General features: G+C 42.2%; 1 protein-coding gene across 1 annotated transcript; it reads left to right on the forward strand.

Moving 5' to 3' along the window:
- The first annotated feature begins 764 nt into the window (after positions 1-764).
- Positions 765-4,197, forward strand: adora3a.2 (adenosine A3 receptor a.2). The gene is made up of 2 exons (XM_081380252.1): positions 765-1,142; positions 2,999-4,197. Exons 1-2 carry the CDS (start codon positions 811-813, stop codon positions 3,678-3,680), a joined length of 1,014 nt encoding a protein of 337 aa, XP_081236378.1. The 5' UTR covers positions 765-810; the 3' UTR covers positions 3,681-4,197.
- The last annotated feature ends 5,703 nt before the right edge of the window (positions 4,198-9,900 follow it).

Raw genomic sequence — 9,900 nt, forward strand, 5'->3', positions numbered from 1 at the left:
TCATTCTCTCTCTTTCTGGTCCCCTTTCTTCGATCTGCCGGCCATCCTCTTAACGCGGCGAGGCACTGTCAAATATAATTAAATGTTGGGGATCGGTTGCAGCACTTTAGTTGGACTGTAAGGCAGGTTATAAACGTAAGGGTTGGGAGCAGGGCAGAAACGCGACTCACTCTGTAATTTCCTACACCGGAAGTCCCATATTGTGCAATATTTATCACAACCTGTTTTTTATTGTAATGTAACTTCAAAATGTAATTTATTCCTGTGATCAAAGCTGAATTTTCAGCATCATTGCTCCAGTCTTCAGTGTCACATGATCCTTCAGAAATCATTCTAATATATTATTATCAATGTCGAAATCAGTTGTGCTACTTCATATTTTTGTGGAAACCGCAATACATTTTTATTCAGGATTCTTTAATGAATAGAAAGTTCAAAAGAACAGCATTTATTTGAAATAGAAATCTTTTGTAACATCATAAATGTCTTTACCATCACTTTTGAGCAATTTAATGCATCCTTGCCGAATAAAAGTATTAATTTCCTTCAAAAAAAACCCAAAACAACACACTGTATACTTGCAGCATACAAGCCACTTCAAAGTACTGATCAGGCAAAAAATCTTGAGTATGTGTGCGTGCGTGTGTGTGTGTGTGTGTGTGTGTGTGTGTGTGTGTGTGTGTGTGTGTGTGTGTGTGCGTGCATATTTGGTTATGCATGGCTGTTTTAGAAAGTGAAGACAACTTCCTATTTTAACCACAACCATTTCAAGTAAGTTCCTGTAGAGATCTTGTGCCTTCAGTCTCCACCATGGCTGATGGTGAGAAGGTGATCTATACCTCTGTGGAGGTGCTCATTGCTGTGGGATGCTGTCTGGGGAATGTGCTGGTGATCTGGGCTGTGTGGTCGTGTCGAGCCCTGAGTCAGACCACGTTCTGCTTCATTGTGTCGCTGGCGCTGGCTGATTTTCTGGTGGGATTGGTTGCTGTGCCTTTCGCGGTGATAGTTGATGGACGGCTGAAGACTAGTTTCCACTGCTGCCTCTTCATCAGCTGTGTGGTCATTGTGTTGACCCAGGCCTCTGTTCACTCCTTGTTGGCCATCGCTGTGGACCGATACCTGCGTGTTTATAAGCCTCTCAGGTTTGAACTTTTAATAGTCATGACTCGTGTTGCTTCGTATTGAGAGCCAAACTGATCAAGCTTACTGATAAGGAGGAAAGCAAACTTGAGCATTTCTCAGACATGATGCACACTCATTTTTATCATACTGAATAACATGCAACCTGAAAAAAGAACTTCTTTAGGTGCGAAATGGACCGCATTTGCATGTGTGTATGTTAATGTATGTTAAGAATGTATTCATTCTATAATCTGCAATCAAAATTAGCTCGCTCTGCCTCTAAAAAACTATGTTCTGTTTTTCCCGACATCATCATGTTGACATAGACCAACACAGAAAACTAGCAAACATATAAACTGGCAAAGATATTCCTCAATAAGGAAAACTGGAGCACTTGTGGTTGCGTTTTAGACATTTTGCTCCCGAATGCTTCCAGAATGTGACATTAAAGGGTTAGTTCACCCAAAAATTACAATTCTGTCATCATTTTTTCACCCTCATGTCGTTCCAAACCCGTAAGACTATCGTTCATCTTCGGAACACAAATGAAGATCTTTTTGATAGAGATTTCGGTCCCTCCACTGACAGCTAAGCAACTACCACTTTGACGATTCGAAAAGCTCATAAAGAGATTATAAAACTAATTCATATGAATTGAGCGGTGTAGTCCAAATTTTCTGAAGAGACTCGATCGCTTTATATGATGAAACAGTTTGAATTTTAGGCTTTTATTTACAAATAAAAACTTTTTATTAATTTTCATTTTTGGGTGAACTATCCCTTTAAATAGGGTTCACTGAATAAATGAAGTAAAATATGAAATCATAATTCTGATTTGCTTTTATAATATGATTTTTAAGTATTGAAATACTGCACTTTTCATGATGTAATTAATTGCCAAATATATACTTTAAGTCAACAAGGGTGCAAAAATATAAAAAAAATTAAGCAACTGTTTTCAACATTGATAATAATCAGAAAGGTTTCTTGAGCAGCAAATCATACAAATCATAATCATCAGTATATTAAAATGATTTCTGAAGGATCATGTGACACTGAAGACTGGAGTAATGATGCTGAAAAGCCTTGCCAACAGATGAATATATATATATATATATATATATATATATATATATATATATATATATATATATATATATATATATATATATTTTTTTTTTTTATATTCAAATAGAAAACAGTTACATTAAATTGTAATAATATTTTGTAATATAACTGTTTTTACTGTATTTTGATCAAATAAAAGCAGCCTAGGTGAGCAGAAGAGACTTTCAAAAACAAAAATCGGTAACACTACAATAAGGTCTCATTTGTTAAAGGTATAGCGGAGCATCTTTCCGAATTTTAGATAAGACCCGCCCTCTCCGCTTTTTGAAAAGTTTGATTGATTCACCAGAATGATTGACAATTAGGAGGACCAATAGTATAGGCATTCCACCCGGAAGTAAAAAAAATCCTCCGCTATAGCTTTAACATTAGTTAATGAATACATTTGTTACAGTGTTTATTAATCTTTCTTAATGGTAATTAATAAAAATACAGTCATTCATTGTTTGTTCATGTTAGTTCACAGTACATTAACTAACGTTAAAAAATACAACTAACCCTAACAATGTATTAGTAAATGTTGAAATTAACATTAACTAAGTTTAATAAATGCTTTAAAAGTTTTGTTCATTCTTAGTTATTGTTAACTAAAGTTGTTAACCAATATTAACTGATGAAACCTTACTGTAAAGTATTACCAAAAAAATCTTACCAAACCCAAACTTTTGAAAGGCAGTGTGTATATATATGTACATACATACACAGTACCGTTGAAGATATATAAAGATAATTTCTCATTGATTTTCAGGTACAGAGGATCAGTCAAAAAGCAGCATTTGTGGGCCGCCGTCACTGTATGTTGGCTCTCTGCTTCTATACTAGGCTTCATACCCATGTTCGGATGGCACAACGAAGACACCACAACAAGAGAAAACTCCACTATTACATGTCATTTCATCACGGTTATATCCATGTCGTACATGGTCAACTTCAACTTCCTCGCTTGCATCCTACCACCCACCATCATCATGATGGCCCTGTACTTGTTACTCTTCAATATGATATCCAGACAGCTGAGAAAGGAGGTCGGGCGCCCCGTGGAGTCCAGGTCATTTTACCGTAAGGAGAGGAGACTGGCCAATTCTCTGGCTTTGGTGCTGGTTCTGTTTGCCGTTTGTTGGCTCCCGCTGCACATAATGAATACGCTTACCTATTACAAAATTGTCAAAGTGCCCACTGTCGCCTTTCACATCGGCATCCTCCTCTCTCACGCCAACTCCGCAGTTAACCCCATAGTGTACGCTTTTAAGGTCCCTAAGATTAAGAAGGCATATAAAAGCATCTTGACGAAGCTGACAAGCACGGAGCAGAAGGAAGATCAGAGCAGTCAGACTTTGGAAAATAATGCCAGCAGCAACTCAAACAGCATCATCAGGTGTAGCATGAAAATAAACCCACAGGTGGTTTTAGCCACCAGTCAGAACGGCTAGCATGAGTCTGTTCTCACGCACAAGAGGTAGAGAGACCAGGGCTAGAATTACACAGACTAAAGTTCAATTATACAAATGGTCTGCCGCTTTTGCATAGCTTGTGCTTGCTATTTAAAAATTATCTGAAACTTTCCTATCTGGCAGCTCCAGTAAGATGTATCTTGAACTCTGTCTTGGAAACTATGTATAAGCCTTAATTAAACAATTTAATAATCAATTAAAAAGGAATTTATAATTGTATGTGTGGCGAGGAGGACGAGGTCGAGGGCCGTGAGAGAGCGGCACGAGGCCGGTGGCGTGATTACTCTGATGAGCAACCCACCGGTCTCGTATCTCACACGGAGGAGCGGAAGCATAAAGGAGGAGCGACAACAGTGAAGAGCGAGAGAGGACAGGCCTGAATTTGTGTTGTGTTTTGTTTTATTTTATTGTGACAGCAGTCGTCCGTGAGGGGCTGCTGTCTTTTACTTTCGTTTTGTATTTGTGTTATTTCTATTATTAAATATGTTTGAATGTTCGCCGGTTCCCGCCTCCTTCTTCCCATAACATCTGAACTGTGTTACAGTATGATATTACGCTGTACCCACATTGGACCAGTGGTGTGGAAAATAGATGGATGGAAAATGGATGGAAGCTGAATTTCAGGAGGTAGATAAGGTCTATTATTACAATTTACACAGTTTACACTTGTTAAAACTGCAATGACAGTCATGGGAGTAAGAGAGTACACATCACTTAAATTAAATTATGAGTCATTGGTTCCTAACAATACACAGACAATAGTAAATGATTCAACCCATGTTTTATTTCCAATGTATCAACTTCTGCCATCAGGGAAGTGTTATAGAGTCCCACTTTGTAAGAGCAACCGTTACAAAAAATAATTTATTCCTGTATCTATTAATTATATAAATAGTAAGATTCAGTCATTGTTATCAATTATTTTTAATGTTTTAATTATTATTATTTTGTTTAATCCCCCCCCCCCTTTAATGTTGTCACACGTTGTGTGTGTGTGTGTATGTTGTGTACTACTGCAGCTTTGGGTTCAAGATAAATTTCCTAAAAAAAAAAACAATAAAGTATACTCTACTATACTAGAATGGTAGTGTTAAATTAATATAGTGAAATAAATGTTTGATTTTAGTTATATGATGTATGTCTCACGTGCTATCGTTTAAATCCATCAAACATCTGCAGCTCTGCTCTCTAGATATTGACCTTGGTCATTTAAATAAACAGACACAGATATTTCATTTCCACATATTGAAGGAGGAAGAGAAACTGACAGAGTCATTCTGAGCATGCAAATGTTTTTTGCCATAATGTGCAGCAACACTTCAGAGCATCCACATCCTTCCTTCATAACTTCATAAATGCAAATTTATTTATTTATTTATGCCAAACCCGTATGGCTTTATTTTTCTGTGAAGATGACGTTTAGAGGAACATCCATGCAGAGTACTCTTTTTCATAATGGCATCTGAGCTCTGAAATTGACACACACACACACACACACACACACACACACACACACACACACACACACACACACACACACACACACACAAAAAAACATTAAGAGAAATCATAAAAACACATTTTAAGTATCTATGATATCTTGCTTGATCTTGCCCTTTCATGCATAGAGGTCACTACAATGGAGAGCTATTAAAAAGCCATTTCCTGCATATGCATGGGTTTTGGTGGCATTGTTGCACATTAACCACTACAGCAGACTCTAGTGCATCATCCAGTGCTTAAGTATGTGGAATCTTTTTTCTCCAAACCAAGATGGCCAATGGTTAGTCAAAAATGCCAAGTCAGTTTGAATGTCTCACAATTGGGTTCCCTTTCAAGAACGGTCACTTCGTATTGCGTAGCTATATGCAGTGGGGAAACTCCTTTTCCATAATACCAAAGAGTAGAAGACAATACAAGTTCTTTGATAATACTGAAGCCTAAAATGTAAAACGCATTTGCAGCTGCACAGCTAGCACAGTGAATGTCTGGCTCACTCGTTGGCTGTGCTGCGGCAACTGCACATCCAATGGCGTGGCGCCTCTTCTATTTTGGCGAATTCGGGCTCTAATATAGACTAAGCCATGCCCAATTTGGCGGTCTGAGTCTATATTAGATCCTGAATTCGCCATTATAGAAGATTTGTCTCCTTCAGCGACACTCTTCACGTATCTGACTCCTCTGCAAGCCTTAGCCGTAGATACAAGCCTTTACAGCAGGAGCGAGCCGTTTTACAGCAGACTACGCCTTCAACACCCGAAGTCATTTTTCTCCCGTCGCCATTCTCCTGTGGCCATCCGGCGATCGACACATATCCTTTTCATTGCATTATTCACGAGTTCACACTTACAAATAAGTCAGATAGAATAAATGCGTATTTGGCGTGCTGTCCGAGGAGAGGGCTCCGGGCTCGGTATTCGGCCCGAACCCAGAGTACTCCCCCCGTATTCCTGGCTGTGAAAGAACAAGCCAAGAGTGAGGAGTCGGGGTGGTGGAGGGATGCTGAAAACTGTCAAGGAAGTTAGACGAGTTGACAGAGTGAATATATATGCTTCCTCTCATGCTGATAGGGTAGACATTGTAATTGTTTGATGAGTTGATTGATTACTTGATTATTTGAATGTGCTCCTCCCGAACTTTGTTAATAAAACATCATTTCACGAGTTCACACTTACAAATAAGTCAGATAGAATAAATGCGTATTTGGCGTGCTGTCCGAGGAGAGGGCTCCGGGCTCGGTATTCGGCCCGAACCCAGAGTACTCCCCCCAAAAGCTGCAAATAAATGCCGGACAGCCACCAGAATGATGTTGATGACCCCCCAAAAACTTGCAGAGTACAAAGCTTAAGGTATCAGAAGTGGGAAAGGGTTAGTCGCTGGAAGGCTTCTTGTAACATCGGATGGGAGTTGGTTGTCATGACGTTGGATGGTTGTGCCTCTCCAGTAGTAGGCTAGGGATGGTACGTAATGTACTTTGCGGAAGAGAATGGTATAACCGCTGCAGTGTGATGAAGCAAGTGTGATGAGAATTAGTTCCTGCAGGAGCGGAGGAGGTGACACTGCTGCGGCAGTGGATCAAACTTGATTTCGACTTGCTTTCCAATTATCTGATGCAGAAGGATGGAGAATTGAGTACTTGTGGGAACGGAAGAGGAAACACTGCTGCGGCAGTGAAAGCGATTTGGATGGAGAAACGGAGCTCCTGTGGGAGCGGAGGAGATGACACTGCTGCGGCAATGTACCAAACTTGCTTTTCAACTTGCTTTTAAATATCGAAAACAATTTGGACATAGAACTGAGCTCCTGCGGGAGTGTAGTAGATGACACTGCTGTGGCAATGGAGCAAGTTTGGACGGAGTAACGGAACTCCTGCAGGTGCGGAGTGGATGACACTGCTGCGGCAGTGGACCAAACTTGCTTTCAATTTGCTTTTAAATATCCAAACTATTTTGGACGGAGTAAAGGAGGTCCTGCGGTAGCGGAGTAGATGAAGACTTCTGCAGCAGTGGACAAGTATGGATGGAGTAACGGAGCTCCTGAGGGAGTGGAGTAGCTGACACTGCTGCAGCAGTTGACCAAACTTGCTTTCAATTTGCTTTTAAATATCCAAACTATTTTGGACGGAGTAACGGAGGTCCTGCGGGAGCAGGGTAGATGATACTGCTGCGGCAGTGGACAAGTTTGGATGGAGTAACAGAGCTCCTGCGGGAGCGGAGTGGATGACACTGCTGCGGCAGTGGACAAGTTTGGACAGAGTAACGGAGCTCCTGCGGGAACGGAGGCGATGACACTGCTGCGGCAGTGGACAAGTTTGGACGGAGCAACAGAGCTCCTGCGGGAGCAGAGTAGAAGACACTGCTGCGGCAGTGGACCAAACTTGCTTTCAACTTGCTTTTAAATATCCAAAACAATTTGGGACATAGAATTGAGCTCCTGCGGGAGTGGTGTAGATGACACTGCTGGGGCCGTAGAGCAAGTTTGGATGGAGTAACGGAGCTCCTGCGGGAGCGGAGTAGCGGAGCGGAGTAGATGACACTGCTGTGGTAGTGGACCAAAGCTTGCTTTTAAATATCCAAAACAATTTTGGATATAGAACTGAGCCCCTGCGGGAGCGGAGTAGATGACACTGCTGCGGCAGTAGAGCAAGTTTGGATGGAGTAACGGAGCTCCTGCGGGAGCGGAGTAGCTGACACTGCTGCGGCAGTGGACCAAAGCTTGCTTTTAAATATCCAAAACAATTTTGGATATAGAACTGAGCTCCTGCGGGAGCGGAGTAGATGACACTGCTGCGGCAGTGGAGCAAGTTTGGACGGAGTAACGAAGTTCCAGAGGGAGCGGAGTAGCTGACACTGCTGCGGCAGTGGACCAAACTTGCTTTCTTAAATATCCAAACTATTTTGGACGGAGTAACGGAGCTGCCTGTGGGAGCGGAGTAGAAGACACTGCTGCGGAAGTGGAATAAGTTTGGACGGAGTGACGGAACTTCTGCGGGAGTGGAGTAGGTTAGCTGTAGTAGACTTGGTTGACTTGCTTTTAACTGTCCGATGAGCCAGTTGGGTGGAGACTGGGCTCCTGTTGGAAGAAGAGATGATGCTGCTGTTGTGGTGTTGGAAACAACTTGCTTTCAAACTGTGATCCGAAAGGTGAGTGGGACAGAGATCTGGTCTCCTGCTGGAGCGGAAAATAGCACTGCTGTGGCAGTGAAGCGAGTTAGGATGGGGAACGTGGCTCCTGCAGGAGTGGTGGTCTGTAGGGTTGGGTGTATGAGAAGTTGTCAAAAGAATTGATGAGGGTTCGTTGGGCTTCTTTGATATGGAAGCGATTTGAGCGGGTGCTTGGATCTGCTGCTGAGAGAGGCCTTTTTTTGGGCAGCTGTTGCTGCGCCCATGCAAAATAAATTGCTGGAAAAGTGGTCTGCTGGGATGCCTGAATGGAGCAAAATTTGATCTGTCTTACTTTGCTTTATGAAGTAGGAGATGGTTTCATTGTCTAGCACTGATAGATCTGTGATTGTGGGGTGGACCTTTGGGTTAAAGCTGGAAGTGATGGTGAGTTCTGAGCATCTGAGGAAACTGAAAAAAGCCACTATGAACATTGTGTCCAGTGTGCGGGCAGTGTTGGTGGAGTGGTAGCCTTGGCGGAGGGTGGAGATGCATATAGTATGTATGTCTAACGTTTTTGGTTGTCTGGCATCTGGGCGAGTAGGTTGGGTTATGAGATTAATTGCTCATGGAAGAGATGGGTTTTCATTTGTCTTTGAATGTTGCCAGGGATTCTGCATTCCGGATGAGGGTGGGGAGAGCATTCCACCAGCATGGAACTGTGAATGATAATGTACTGGAAAGTGATTTTGTGTCTCTCTGTGATGGAACCACGAGACGTCCCTCGTTGATCGACCGTAGGCTTCTGGTAGGGATGTAGGCTTGTAGGAGTGAGTAAAAGTAGGAGGGAGCTGAGCCTGTGATAGATCTGTGAGCAAGCGTCAATGCCTTGAACTTGATGCGAGAGGTAGCCAGTGCAGAGAGATGAACAGAGGAGTGACGTGGGCCCTTTGGGCTCGTTGAAGACAAGACGAGCTGCAGCGTTCTGAATCCTTTGTAGATGTTTAGTTGCACATGATGGAGGTCCAGCTAGAAGAGCATTGCAGTTCTTGATGCTGTTGAGATAGGATATGAATGAAGTGATGGCGAGCAGAGAAATTGGGAAAAGGTAGGTTGTATGGGAAGTGGAAAGACTTATAAAGCTTCCATGCGGTTAAGTAGGATTGTAGGGTGCTGGGTGAAACGGCTTGAAGAATTGAATTAAGAGAGGCGTCAAGAAGTGGTTTCAATGGGTGGTTAATGTGGATATCAGCTTTGAAGTGAGGTACTGAGGTTGGGAATGGGTCCGTGTCTGGTGCCAGCAACCTGAATTTCTGGAAAGCAAAACGTGACCCGGGAACATGTTTTGCAGTTATGAAGAACTGATCGCAGGCTGCAATCCAAATGAGGCATCTTAGGAGAGGCATTACTGCAGGGGAAATTTGAGCGGCCTTGTTGATGCAATGCACGGATGCTTCGTTGTTGCAGTGTACTATGATGCTGTTAGAGGACCATTCTTTACCCCACAGGAAAGCTGCTTCCACTAAAGGATACAACTCGAACAGCGCTGAGGATGTTAATGACTGCGGTGAGTCTAACGGCTGGGCGGGCCATGTAAA

The sequence above is a fragment of the Scardinius erythrophthalmus genome (genome assembly GCF_964197995.2).
Source record: "Scardinius erythrophthalmus genome assembly, chromosome: 12".
NCBI lineage: Eukaryota > Metazoa > Chordata > Actinopteri > Cypriniformes > Leuciscidae > Scardinius > Scardinius erythrophthalmus.

Coding starts and splice junctions, on each gene's coding strand:
- adora3a.2 (XM_081380252.1), top strand. CDS start 811: ATGGCTGATGGTGAGAAGGTGATCTATACCTCTGTGGAGGTGCTCATT. Junction 1,143..2,998: donor CGTGTTTATAAGCCTCTCAG/GTTTGAACTTTT, acceptor ATTGATTTTCAG/GTACAGAGGATCAGTCAAAA.